At 37.2% G+C, this 15,394-nt stretch overlaps 1 protein-coding gene across 1 annotated transcript in view; it reads right to left on the minus strand.

Annotated features, from left to right (window-relative positions):
* The window catches only part of FOXP2 (forkhead box P2), a 329,056-nt gene that overhangs the window by 48,207 nt on the left and 265,455 nt on the right, over positions 1-15,394 (minus strand). The window contains 6 exon segments of the mRNA XM_032442956.1: positions 401-505; positions 1,717-1,930; positions 8,573-8,732; positions 10,211-10,374; positions 10,377-10,395; positions 11,537-11,674. Coding sequence (XP_032298847.1) covers positions 401-505; positions 1,717-1,930; positions 8,573-8,732; positions 10,211-10,374; positions 10,377-10,395; positions 11,537-11,674 — 800 coding nt within the window.

Below are 15,394 nucleotides of genomic sequence, written 5' to 3' on the forward strand. Positions count from 1 at the left end.
TCAAAAACAAATTATAAAGACAGTCAAATGGACACACTTAGTCCTTTGTGCTTTTTTTATATACTAAACACATTAATTCCCACTATGGCAGAATTTAAAATGTGGTTTCTCATACCTCTGTTACCCAATATATCATCTAAAGCATCACTTCAAATTTTCTGAGGCTCCATTTCAGTGAAGGATAATAAGAGGATTAAACAGTGCGCTATTGAAAGGACGACAGAAGTGTTCAACATGAAAGAGGATAACAATTTGACCCTCTGCAGATAGCCTCATTCAGTTGCTTGGAATACACACAAATAAGAAAACCCCGTTATGATTTACAGTAAAACTTTGTTTGCCATCTTTCTCTTCCCCTTGCTTTAAGCAACCCTCTACCCATGAAGAAAAATCAACCTACTTTAAAAATTGTCCAAAATCTTCGCAAACGCTTTCACAGCCAGGCCATTTGCAAACTCCATGACCATAGAGAGTATGGGAGGCCCCAGTCTCCTCATGTGACGAGCTGCAGCAAAAGAATAAGGCATCAGATTCATCTCAAAAGCCATAATCGTTGGAGGCTGCTAGCGCCTGTCAGGTTACGATCAGTGACAAACAGGTCAAAACAGGTCAATTTAGCTCAGAGCAGTCAGAAAAATTTAATCGTTCTATTGAATAGTTCAACTGCCAAGGCTAGATGATGTTCCAATTAGAGAAGAAATAGAGCCAAAGATGACTGTTAATAAAGGATGAAAAAATAAGATGACTGTGTAACACCATATGCTAATTCTGCCATATGACCTTGGTGTAACATTTACCTATAAATAAAAAATATACTATTCAGAAGTGATCAATTCTGAAAAGAAATACTGTAGATGGACAGTCAGAATCATGAATAATATTAATTCTTCTGCAAAATATTTAGATTTTCTGCTGAAATGGAAATAATAGAATTAAATACATAAATTTAATAAATATTTTTGTTCTCTCTTTTTTTTTTTTTTCATTAAGTACTTGACTTAATTTACAATCCACTGATCTCCATAACATTTTTAGAACCTCTGCAAGAGTTTCACCTATGTGCAGTTATCAAGCCAATTCAAAGGACTCTCCATGGATATGGGCAGCAACTACACATCCCGAAGGAGAGAAACAGCTTCTCTGAGAAAACCACAAAAAATAATTCTAACTAAAAGTACTACTTTAAAGGTCTATCAGAGAAGAACCAATTTTTTAAATGAAACAAAATGTCAACAAAAAGCTATAGTCACAGTCACAGTAAGGCCTGTCATTAATTACTGTTTCCTAATTCAATATCAAAATATGAAATGCTAATTAATTAAAAACAAAATGGATATGTATATATATATTTTGAAAATACAGTAATTTACAATTTAATTTATGTAGACAAAAATATCTATGAAAACAGCAGTGTGATTCAAAAGTAAAGGCTTGACTGCCAATGTGTTGACTCATTTATGAATGAAACTACGCACCTACAAAAGTGCCCACAAGTTCATGCGTAGTAAGACTTACAGTAATTGCACCTGCAAAATCAGACATCATGACTGAAAGTGGTAGTCTACTGATAAACAGTTATGAAAAATCTGTCCTCCATGATACCTTAAGAACTTATATTAAATATTATTTTGTGAGTTGAAACAATGTGACTTATGATGCTAAACAACAGTGTTATATCAAATGACAAATACAGTCGAAATCTCATATCAGAATTACCTGTCTCGCCTTGCATTTAGAACTGAAGACTGTCCATTCACTATGGAATGATGAGTTATTGGTGGTGATGCTTTGGAAGTGGTGGAGGAGGTAGTAGAGGAGGAATTGTTAGTAGTGAGGTCTAGCCCTCCATGTTTAATGCCATTGTCTTCCATACTGTGAACTCCAGTCACTTCTTTCCATAACTGCTGAATCTCAGCAGGACTTAAGCCAGCTATAAAATGAAAGAGAGCCCCACTAATACAACAAAATAAGAGTTTCATATTATGAGCTCAGTGTTATTAATGGATTAATGCCAACAATAAAGCTGATGTAGTTTTTCCAGCACAATCAACGTGTAGTAAAACATAAATTCATTTTGCTTCAGCTAGAATCCAGGTAATCTAGCTGTCTTCTCTTGGGTTATAAACAGTCAATCAGAAATCAGCAATTTGAATAATATCATGCTCCTTCTGGAAACACTACTCAAGGATTCAAGAACAGAAGCTACAAAGAACTTGCAAATACTTACTGAGAAACAAAAAAAAAACTCAAACAGCTGTACACACGTGCAGATGAGATTTTTGTTGTCTACATAACACATTTCTTGGTAGGAAAACCTAATTTATCCACAGTTAACCCAGCTTTTAGAATTTCTCTTATTCAAAACAGAAAAGTTTACTACTCTAAGGAGTATTAATATTCTCTTTAAACTTCTGAGTAGGGAGTGGGAAAAGCAGACAACAGATCAACAGACAAAAACAAAATCTATGAGATCTTGACAGGCTTAACTTTTGAGCAGAAGGCATTTTAATTAATGACACCTGTATATTCATTAGTCCTGTTCAGGATTTAAAAAAAAAAAAAAAAAAAAAAAAAAAAAAAAGGTTTGATATAAAAATGTGCCTTAAGAGAGAATAATCAAAATGCAGAATGCAGAACAAAACCACTACAGCACAGAACCAGATATTGGTAATTGGTTCAGTTCTTTGGAGTGGAGCCATTCAGTGGCAACAAACAAGCAGAAAGGTAACAAAATTGGGTCATTTAGAACTCTGTCTACATAGATGAAGTTACATGCAGTGTACACCATCAAATTCCTCCTCTAATTTTGTCCACCCCTAGTGTGGAAAACAAATAGGAGGCTTGGCTCCATCTCCCGGGGTTATGGGCAGCCATAAAAAGTTTGAAGAGCTTCTCAAACTTCTCTGCCTGATGCACAGTACTGTTCTGGAATCTGGCCACAAGATCACTGTGGATACAGATCAAATTTGCTCTGTACTCTAGCTGTAGTCTGAAAACTTGTCATTTCTAGGACTCATCCACAGCCACAGACTGCAATAGTTTGTAGAATGAATTTACACATCTGTGTTAGAGTTGGCTGCACTGAATTGAAATCTTTGCAAGAAATCATGGAAACTTCCATTACAAAATGCTTCTGTCCAAAGACTCTCAAAACAAAAGAGTTGTGAGTGTTCTCTTACCTTCTCTATATTACATGAGTATTATGCATCTAATGCAGGAAATTAAGATACTGAAAGTTCATCATGACTATATACATATTCTGTCACAGCCAGTCTTTATAAAAGTAACACCTCCCTTTTGAAGAACACTAAATTACATATAGAAGACTATAAAATTTTTTGTGAAAGATCAGATTTCACACTGGGTTTTTGAGCCTGACACAGCTTGAGACAGAGTTATCTTAAAATCTTAACTCAATCTTTTGTATCTTTTCTCAGCAAGTGAAAGTCACTCCAAAAGTAATGCCTCCTATTTATTTACACTGAAACTACAACAGATACAAAGAGCATAACAACACTATTTATGAGAGCAAATTCCCAGCCACAAATCATAATTTTTCAACACAGTCATCATTATTAGCATTACTGGCCAGCAATGAACAAGAGCTTGCAAGCTATGCTGATCAAAGGTGGAGGTGACCCACTATCTCTGCCACCACTGCTGAAAAGCACCACCCAGTATCTCACTATGCTCACATCCACTGGTTGATCTCATCAAACAATGAGAAATACTGATGGATGTTGATGCTTTTTCCTCAGGGAGGATTTAATGGTTCAAATTTGCTTCATAGGCATTTCCATATCAGATAACATTTGTCAAACTGCCCCTCTGCAGCCATTTGTCACACAGCAACAAAATGGAACTGAATAGGTGGCAAGGTTGAGCCTATACTACCATATAACCAACATCCACGTCTAATACTTTGGTACTTTGGGCCAACATTAAAAAAAAAAGAAAAAAAAAAAGGAGGCATTACTTTCAGAGCATCCCCGAAGTAGAAAAGACACTGTCACAGTACCTTCAACTGCTTGAGTGCAAAGCATTCAAAATGCTGAAGTTGTCTGAATTGAATTTTTGTCCCAACTTTCTGAATTAGCTCAAGTTTACTGTCCTACAGAAAACTATTTAAAATTTAAAATTCATTCAAACTTTTAACCAAGGATAGTTTTGCTTGGTAAGTAAGATGCATTATAAAGATGTTAAGATCTTTTTTCACTGTTGGGAAAAATCTTTTTCCTAGATGACATTTTATTTTGAAGGTAGAAGAACTCACACTGCTGAAATGGATTCAATAAGAAATCTGAAAAATGACAGTAAGTAAGTTCCTTAATACTGCTCAATAGCCATCTTGCCACGAAGTATGCAAAGCTATTAAAGACTGCAAGTAGTTTACAGAAATAATAATTTCTGGAGGTAGTGTGGAAACAAAGTGGTTGGAAGATATTCACTTTTATTTAAAATATAGAAGGAGCTCATTTTTAGACTACTATTTAGTGTCCTCCTTCTCTGCTTTAGATACCAACATCCATTGACGAACTCTGCTAATGACAAAGTGAAAAAGCTGACTGGAGTTTAAATCATATTCGTACAGCAAAAAAAGCTAGGCTTTAAGGAAGAAAGGAAAGAAGGTAGGCTCTAATTTACTGCATTAGGGAGATAGGTAGCTGGAGTGATGGTAATACTAGCAGTAATTGTTTAATGAAGGTAAGTAATTACCGCTGTGTACATGATGTATGCTCCAGAAACACTGCAAATAACCCACTGTAGCATGGTAAATAACAGTTACCTGCAAATATAATAACATACTTAAAGAAAAAGCAACCTATTCATTTAGGTGGCATGATATACATAGGACATTATTCACTTCAAACTCTCCCCTTCTTCCTGCCACTGAAAAAAAAAATAAACTAAGTTTATACTTAAATTAAAACCAAGAATAAAATCCTCTGATTGAATAATCAAAGGAAAAACATACTGTTGTGTATTGTGGTAGGAAAATTTTCATTGTATGTCACCAAAATTTGGGCCCTGCAGGAGCTCGATAAGAAACAGTCTGGGAACTTGAGTGAATGAATCCCAGTGGGAGGTGACTGTGGTAATGGCCCTTCCCATGTAGCATGGCCTCTTTCTCCTCTTTGTCCTATGAGTGTCTGGGAACCCATCCCTCTGCAGTGTAAAGATATGGGTGATTTTTAAAATCAGAGGGGAATTTCTCTTTGGGCTCAGGCTGGTTAATTTTATCACTTCTTCAGAACACCCTGAAAGTCAGCTGCCCTTTAGGATAAAAGGATCAAGGGCAGACACTTTAGAAGTATCAAATTAAGAAGGGAATATATAATTAATTGTAAATTACACCCATTTTGTAGTTTTGGCGTCTAAAAGAGGCCAACTTCCATTTTATGGAAGACCTGTAAAATGGTTGACAGGTATTTTAGTCTGGATGTAAAAGCAGAGTAAGTTTTAAAGTTTCATAGATTGTGATAATTCTCAAAATACCCTCTCCGCACAACATTAAAAGAGAAAGGATGAAACATGATATCCAGGATGGGATAAAAAATAAGAACTATAGTGAAAAGTACCAATACTAACTCTCTCTACAGTATTCTAACACTAGCAACTCTTGAATTTTGAGATTAGTTTTCTAACTTTTTTAACCTACTCTACTTTCATCCTTGAATAAATAGTAAAATGACCACTTATAAAACACACCTATGCACCTGTTTTTCAGTTTCCTACCTGGTCTGACAAAATTCAGGTTTTTATTTTTAATTTTTATTATTGTCATTTAGGAACCTTTGCACTCAGCTGAACATTAGCATAGCATTACACAGAAGTAACTCATTTTGAGCCACTGGATATAGGGTAGTGAAGATCTCACCTCCAAATAAATGCTCAAACCCTACATCTTATTTGCTGTACATAATCATCAAGAAAAACAAACCAGTAACTAGAAAAACAAGGCAGTAACTAGGCTTGGAGCAAACTACGCAGCTGTACAGGGAAGTTAAGCCTTTTCATACTAACAAATGCAAAAAACCCTCTTTGTCAGTAACAATTTGTGTTTTACTAGACTCTATTACCAATAACTTAGAAACAAGAATTCCCCTGTGATTCTCTCATTGTTTTAGTCATCCTTGTAACTGCAATCTAAGTGGATACATATAAAAATGTTTGTGTTGCACATCTGTAAATCGTTCCCTATAACCATATTATATATCCTGTAACACAGTGGAAGGAGAAAAACATCATTTTACCACATCCAGTGTGTATTGCTTTAAATAAGATCTGATGGCTTGATTTAATGTTTCCACAAAAAATGTCTGTCATAAAATGTGCAACATTTTTATGAGAAAAAACATAAGAAGAGATTAATTATCTCACTCTTGTACAAGCTCCAAACGGGAACCTATGATAGAATTAGTAAGCAGTATACAGATACTTCCTATGTGTAAATCTGAGGTTTAGAAGAAAATTTCAACAGATCTGAAAAGCAGTAATCTTCATTACACTATGAACTAGAGTGGGTGCTTTTTCTTCCTATGAAATAGATGAGCTATCAGAGAAGCCCACTGAAAAAATTGTGAGCCAGCACAGCTCTGCATTTGGTTCTCAGCTTGTTTCAGTTTGTTTCTAGAAAGACATTCCTTCTTACTCTCATCACACTCTGGCTCCCCTGGCACTCAGTTAGTGGCCTCTTTGGAGGCACTGAGAGGTCTTCCTAGGGAAATGTCCAATGTTTTCTCTCCTTTGCACATCTCAGGGCTATCAAAAACCAAGGTCCTACCAATTCCACATACACAGCAGATACTAGAGAACAAAATTGGAAGAATGAAATATTTCACTGGAATTAATTATTACTTAAACAAACATACAAAAAAGGCAAAACCAAAAAGGAGATTTACTTTAAAAAGAACAAGTTGAATATATTTTAATTGTAACATTTCATATTCTTTTTAAATTTGTTGAGTATCAATTTTGTCTGTAACTCGTACTATCTATTAAAAAAAGAGAATATTTTAATGTTTTTCTTCTATAAGTGGATGAGTGACTGTTGAATTAAATTAATGAGTATCAATGCAGTTGAACAGGAGTGCTGAGGGAAATCTATGGGGATTGCACACTGTGAGAGAAAACCTGAAGAACTCCTCTTGCAGCACATGGCAAAAGTGGAGGCTGTAAGAGGTGAAGGTGTACAGAGGAAGGCTTTTTTTCAATTACTTTTTTTCCATTTGGGCCCAATGTAACTTTGCACAGAAGGAAACCAGTATTGTCACTCTCACGTGTCCAAGTTCATGAATCAGCATGGCTTCTCATTGCTGTTCCCAAACAATGAGGCATGGTGTGATAGCTAATTTGGGACTCTTTTTTGCTGCCACAATTTTTATAAATTCAGGTATGCCTACAGCTTTTTGATACAACACAACTTATGGAAAAAACTTACACACTCCTCTTCTCTGTTTTCCAGTGACTGAAGCTTTAAGTGGTTATGTCTTTCTCATGTCTTCTTCTGCTTCTTTTTGGTGGGTGTATGGATTTTTTTTTGGTTACACTATTATCTTACACTGTGTACTCTGCCCTTGCTCATCTAATTAACGAAGCTTCTATTTCATAACAGTTATCTGGTGGAGGAACCAGATACCTGAGTAAAGGCCAATTAAAAGTAAGGTTATCTGTCATGAACACAGTCTAAACAATGCTCATTGCAGGACCAAAGTGCCAAAGATCAGAACATTATGTAGTTTTTACGACAGACATTTAGCTCACCTCTGTACAGTAACACAAATATAAACATGTGCTGTGTGGGTCACACAGTCCTTAGCAAGTGATGTCTCTGCCTTGTCTCGAAATGCAAGTAGTCTTTATTTCCAAGCTAATTCATTTTTCAAAAGCTCGTGTCCTATTTTCTTTCAAGCATGACAAAATATTTTTTGGTAAAGTTCTTTACTGTTATTAGTCAGTCATAATTCATTACTACTGCATCCGCAACTTATAAAAAATTGTTTTTATATTTTACACATCTAATAGAAAGGAATAGCAAAGAAAATGAATTCTAAGTGATGTACCTAAATTCAAGTGTCATCATTTGAAGACTGAAAGTACTTTTCAATACCAAACACTTTATTTTCTTAGAAAATGAAAATGTGAGGTTTAGGATAACTTTAATATCACTTTTTCATTCTTTTTATATTTCTTCACTTATATTAAATGAAATGGTAACATTCATACTAAATCAGACTTCAGTAATTCCTCAGAGAAAAGCAATGGTGCTTGAATTGTGTTGCTATTAGAAATTGTTTTCATACCATAAGGCTAATAAATATGCATCTTATGTCTAAGAAAAAAAAAAAACACTAAAAAGCTACTTTTTCCATAGAAGTATGCTGTCAAATTTATCTGCCTCAAGAAAAAAATGTAACATGAATAATAATATTTTAATAATAAAATATTTTAGAGCATCATAACGGGAGATTGTTGAAGTTGAGATGGAAACATGCAGAAAGCATTCCTGCAAAGGGAATGGTTAAAAAAGTTGTGAATTAGAAATTACTCCAATCCCATTTTATTGGTATACCTTGTGGCAGAGACTGGACAGGAAGAGCAGACTGGCCAGGTGGGATGGAAATGAGTCCCTGACGCTGAAGGTTCAGCAGATGTTGCTGCTGCTGAAGTTGTTGCATCTGGAGGAGCTGCTGCTGGAAGACAAGCTGCTGGGCTGCCAACTGCTGCTGTTGCTGCTGGGAAAGAAGGAAAAATATGCATCAAAGAATAAAGTGGGCACTGGAGGCTAGAAAGCCAGAAATGTAAAACCAACTTATTTCCCTTAAAGCTCAGTTATTAAATAATAATACTGTTTGCAGAATATTTGGACAGTGAAATCATTTCAAATTTTCTGCTATATACATTCAAACTATTGGGTGTTAGAGAAAGTGTCAAGATACACTGAATGACACGCTAAAAGAAAGAGTCAAGAGAAAGTACATAACAGCCTTTTGAAAAAACAAAAACGCCCAGCTCATGGCAGATGATAACAAATTCATCTATGCTAAAAGTGTAACTCTTTAGGGCCTCCTGTGATTTGAGGGCACTCTTGTTTTTCCAATTGACTAACTTTGGTCCGCAGTGGCCCATGAACGCAGCCTCCAGTGATCTATTAGTAAACTGGGATGTAGCCTTCATTTCACTGGCCTGTTAGCACTCTTTCACTTCTGGTTGGAATACATTAAAACGAGCACTGCATTCAAGGCAAAGAAGTGCCCTATTATGAGTAGAAGTGTAAGTTCCAATTTTGTGAGGCATTTCAAGACAAACTGGAGTATGCAAAGACTCAGGAGGGTATAAGCAGGCAGTCACACTTCAGAGAAAGACAAGCTGCTGTGGAAGACCTTTCCTTTCTAGTTTGGGGAAAAGAGAAACTTCTGATGCGCTCACTGGAAAACAGACTGCATAATGGAGCAAGTCATGTGGATTGCCCAGAGCCTCCGGAGAAATACAGGAGCAATTTCTATTCTGTAGTTGATGGCTGTCTGAAATTCTATTCACAAATCCAAACAGAAACAAAGCCTCAGGAGGTCACGACTGCTTCCTCAACGTTTGCATAATGGGCAGCTTGAAGACAACGTCTAGGATACCTGCTGATCAATTTAACTACTTCAACATGTTTTGTTTGTATTATGTTTATATTTGATGCAGTCTGCTGACAAGTGCAAGCTAGGCCTGAGAAACCAGCTTGTCAGGTTGATTTATGAGCACATCAAACTGTAACTTTCTACTCGCCACTCCAAACCTACAGTAGCAGTTCATTAATCAGGGGCCTGTGACTTTGAAATCTGTGCTCAATCGCTTTTTTTTCAGCCACGGACTAAATTTGCATGCTCTCTGAGCTGTGCCACAGAGAGAAGTGTGACTCCCTCCCCAGCACAGGCTGCCCGCAGGATAATCAGCGCTGCGTCCCCACGCCGCTCGCGCTCTGCACACTCAGGTTCGTTAGTGGACATCAGACAACAGCAGCACTGGACTGCTCAAATGCTACATCTCAGAGAGGGGAGCAGAAGAATTACATCAGCACTGCTATTAAGCCCCATAAAAACACAAGAACAGATAATTGATGGCTGGATTCTTGCTACAGGAAAAGATCTGAAGTAGCCTCATCTTTTCCAAGCTTCCGTCAGCTCATACCAGTATGTATCAGAGCAAGGCTCTTGGCTCCTACCTCTTTTGCTTGCTTTCCTGGGTGCTGTTGCTGCTGCTGTTGCTGCTGCTGCTGCTGCTGCTGTTGCTGTTGCTGCTGCTGCTGTTGTTGCTGCTGCTGCTGTTGTTGTTGCTGTTGCTGCTGCTGTTGCTGCTGCTGCAAAAGCTGAAGATGTAACTGCTCTTGTAAAACTCTTGTAGTTGTTGCTGAATAAACCATTTTGACTTTAATAAATAAAGGCAAAAGTTTCAAGTATTATAAATCTCCTAAACTCTTCTAGATTGGCATATGGTGGCGTAGCCATTAAGAATCACCTCATAACAAAAGTGTGATTTGAAGAGGCAGATCTACATACATTTTTTTCCAAGGCGGTTCTGAAATTTTCCAATGCAGATTCCAAAACATCCTAAACAGAAGGGTATAGAAAATCTATATTCTAAAGGGAATGCAAGAGCCAAATTAACTCTTGAAGTAACTATATCTAAGTTCCACTCATGTCCTAAATCAGAAGCTGCACTTGCAAGAAACCAACAACTCACTAAGGCCAAACTAAATTGTCTGCTTCTTAACTGGGGGGGGGGGAAGTAATTAATGTGTCAGTCTGTTTAGTGGAATGCCAGATTCAAAACTGAAGGTGAACTGCCTGCAATGATCACAGTACCAGAAAGTAAATTGCTTAAATATACAATGACTGAAGTATAACTATCAGACAGATCATTTTCTGTGTGACAATGAAGCATCCAAAACTCCATTCATACAACAGGATGCTTATCACTGACACTACCTATTTACTGTAAGAATAACAAGTTCATAGATTCTTCACTTAGCCACCAGATTTTGTGCTAAGGAAACAGCAACCTCCTCCTTCAACTCTGTCTGGGACAAAGTTTAGAAAAAAACACAACAACAACTTTTTCCTACGATGAAACAAGCTGTTACATTCAAATTTCATAACCGCATACCATTTATGTGACTAAAGGGAGCACTACAGTGTTATGAATTTTAAAGCAACAATTATCTGCAATTCTATTTGCACTTCCTTTGGCAAGTCTACAATTAAAATGTGCCTAGGCACTTGAAAGTTTAAATATCAATTTGTTCGGTATTTGTAATGCATCTGCCACTGCTGCTGCTGCTGTTTTCAATAAAGTATTAAATGTTTCAAAATTGCAATTTCACACTTGTGCAATTAAAACAAGAAATTTGAAGACTGAGAAGTTTCACACTCATTTTCATCCTTTTTGGTGTAATGTGTGATGGAATATTGCCAACTAAGACCCATCAAATCTGGCTAACAGTTGTGAGAACACCCTGTGCTAGCGGTCCAAAGCAGGTAACCCACATTACCTGCTGCAACATTACTGCTTGCTGCTGCTGGAGAAGTGCTTGGAGTTGCTGGGGAGTTAGCACTTGTTGCTGGAGAATCTGCTGCATTTGCTGAGGGGTGATCACCTGGGGAGTCATCATGGCCACTGACACAGGCACCTGCACAGAGAAAGAAAGATATCATCATCAAACATGTCTTCGTTCGCCTGCACCACAGCTGTACGTCTTTTTTATTTTGTACCAAAGACGGGCCATAATTTTTTACATAGTATTTATCACTGTGAAGTTCCAGTTTCAGTCAGAATCTGTTATTTTAAGACCACAGTACTGTGGCACTCTATTTCCAGAGGCATCAGATTCGATCAGACTCAAGCTTTATGTTTCGCATCTCTTATGTATTCCTGCAAGAAACTGCAGCATTGGCTAGTACAAATGTGTATTTAAAAATAAATGATTGCATGGCAGGGCTCTCAACACTTCATAATCAATCATCTTATCAAGTGTCATAATGTTACAAATGGAAAAATCTATTGAGACATTTTCAAAAGATATGATTAAAACAGATGGAAAAATAAGTATCTTAAAGCAGTAAATGTTTTACGGAATAAAGATGCTTAGCTTAGGAAAGTGTTTGTGTAGTACATCATTTTAGTATAAGACAACTTGCTTAGATGGTCCTTTAAGTCTTATTTATACAGGAAAAAAAAATACTGAGCACTTTGTAAATGCAGAACAAGGAACTGCAACTCAGCTACCGATCCCTCTCTGTAGAGGGAGATATTTTTTCAGTCACTCAGATGAAAATTGAAAGGTTTGCAACCTTCTCATTAGATTATTGGCTTGTCCACTAACCTCCGCAAATGCATTTTTGCATAGGTCCTGATTGGGATGCAGCTTTATTTTCATCTAATTGTGCACACATGCATGAGCCTCCACCCACGCATAGGCTCTTAGGTGTAAGCAGCAAAGGCAGAGCAAATGTGTGCATGTGGATGAGAAGGAAGTCCTCTAACAGAGCCTGAGGGATGTGCTGAGCCACTGCAGCAAGTGCAGTGTAGGTTTGGACTCAATGGGGTGCAGCAGATGCACTGTGAAAACACTGCTCAACCAGACCCACACACAGGCACACAGCTGCCAGCAGGACAAGTTTTTCACCCTTGAAAAAGCAACCACTGCCTTGTCTAGCAATGCTCAACAGTGCTTTTCTTCTCTACAAAATTGAAAGCTGGCAAAGAAATACTATTTCGTGATAACTTTGTAGGACATGCAGTCTCCTGTAAATCAGAAAAATACATATATCTTTAATAAAATATATCACAAGCAACTCTTAAGAATAAATACTTTTCTAATACTTTTATTACTTGAATCTGTCCCAAAAGGTTTTACATAAAATCACTTAGAGAAAAAGGAAAACACAAGTCTTCTAAAATTTACATTTAAAAAAAATCACTTTACCCAATACTGTACAGATTACCACCTCTCACATGATTCAGCACAACACAAATTCACCTCTTAAAACACTCACTAATGAAAAGTCCGAAAGTAAAAAAATCCACTACTCAGAAGTCTGATAACCGTTTGCGAACAATGAATGAATTTTAAGAGCAAAAGTTCTGAAGTCCTTACACTAAAACAGTGGAAGAGACAAACCAGACTTCCATCGCAACTGAAGCATTTGTGGAGGATTCATCTCTCACTTTCAGCCATCAGGTAGGACATTTTATCTCTGCTATCACTGAACTCTTTCTATAGTCAACAGAAAAAGGAAATCCCAAGGAAGGTATTTCATCCAGTTTGGAATACTTTAGCATGGGATACACCACTCTGAATGCTTCTGTCCCTTCCCATTGAGTCCAGACCTACACTGAGTAGGCACCAAACTTGTCAGTGATTACACTTGCTGACCCCCACCAGTAGTAAGGTTCTCCTGTTTGCAAGAGATCAGAACTTGCCTTCTTGCAACACTTTCACCTCAGCGATGCTACTGAACTCTCATGTGCGGCACAAATGAGGATGCAGTGAACAAGGCAAACACCTTCCCAGTTCAACCATTAGCTTTCATCTTTAAATCCTGAAAGAATTCTCCTAGCACATACATGTTTACCATTCTACCACACAGCAAATGGTAATAAAAGTCACACCGCTTCCCCTCTTCCTTTGGCATCTGTTCCTTATCTTACCTTCCCTGGCAGATGTATGTTTGAACACACCAGTAAAAATTTGAATCTACACAGAGTGCAGATTGACATCTCTGGGAGCAGCCCTGACTTGCTTAGGTTAAGAACTAAAGGCTGAAGCCAGCAAGACGCAGGTCATGCTCTGTTCCTCAGTCTGAAGCACACCTCCCCCTCCACCAGCCCCATTAGGAAGTTTTCTTTGTTTTGGTGTCCATATTTTTTAAGACTTCTGCTTAAAGAAGTCTCATCTCTCAAAAATGTAGCAAAGAGGCAAATTCCAATTCTTTTTCATGGGAATATCCCAATTTATCCAAAGCCAGTTCATGGAGAGGGCAGCAGAGGGACCCAGAGAAAAGATCAGATCAGGTGCAGTACTGGGACCTTTCTTTGGGCCTCACATCCCCAGCAAATTCTCACAGAGATCTCAGGAAAAAGTGAAGAGATGAAGTGAAATACATGGTTTGTGACTGCAGATCGTTTGTCACTAGATGTCCTCAAAGAACTCCATCTCCCAGCTGTCATGAAGACGATGCATACAGCAACCATACAAAACGCTGCATCTCAGAAAGCCTCTTAAGAACAGCCAAATCAGAGCGTCTGTGATTCTGATGCATGCTGTCCACCATTTTTTGGATTACATTAAAAGTCCTGCCAAATAAAACTAACAGATGTGCAAGCCAACATATTTTTACTGCATCTAGAAAGAATACCAGGCAAAGACAAATTCAGTAATACATATGAATACACTAATTAAAGACAACCTGGGATGTAAAGCGAAAAGGTTGAAACTGAAAATTAGATGGGTGACTGTGGCTGAAGAAATGAAGAGAGAACTTTTCTGAAGACTAGCATATCTGCTTCTCCTCATATCAATTTTATAAATAAATGGTATATTGATTTAATAAATAAATGATGGAGGCAGAGCATGTACATTTAATGCCATTCTTCTGTCACACATGGCAAATTCATCTCTACCTGTACAGAAGCATGTCAGGTAAATGTTCTTCTATGGACTAAACAATTACAGCAATGACACAAAATTGATTTCGTGGTGTTAGCTATAAAAATAATTCCAATGCTACAAATGCTAGGCAGCACAGCTGGTTTGAATGTTGAAAACCCACATACATTCTTCCAATCTGCTTTTGGCTAAAATCAAATGCCACAAGGGGAGACAAACTATTTTGCAAAACTCGAGTCCAGTTTTGGTGCTTTGGAGAGACTAACAGAATCACATGGAGAAGTTACATGCAAATCCAGTTCTACAGAAAGAGCAAACAATTAACAAATTTTAATTAATTAATCCAAGAACATTTGATATTTTAAGTGGCAGATCTGAGAATGGAACAGGCCTGTAAGACAAGTCTTCCTCTAGTTTATTGAAAGTGCAATTAAACATTTAATGGAGAAACTTCTGTCTGTAGGATCCTTCGTTCAAAAATAGATGTAGGTGTGAAAACACACATTAACAGTGCCAGATTGGGATCTCTGACAGGAAACAATTATTTTAGAAGAAGATACTACTTCATCCCTTCTCTTCCAACTTCAGTAATGGGTAGAGTGCCTATCATAACAATAATAACCTTTTGAATCCTTCTGGTTTTATGATATTAAAATGAGCTAGGAATGAACTAAGGGGTATTTGTAAGATTTTAAGAAACAGTGAATAAGAATACACAACAATCCCCTTGGATGTAAGATA

This window comes from Coturnix japonica, chromosome 1 (genome assembly GCF_001577835.2).
Source record: "Coturnix japonica isolate 7356 chromosome 1, Coturnix japonica 2.1, whole genome shotgun sequence".
Lineage (NCBI taxonomy): Eukaryota > Metazoa > Chordata > Aves > Galliformes > Phasianidae > Coturnix > Coturnix japonica.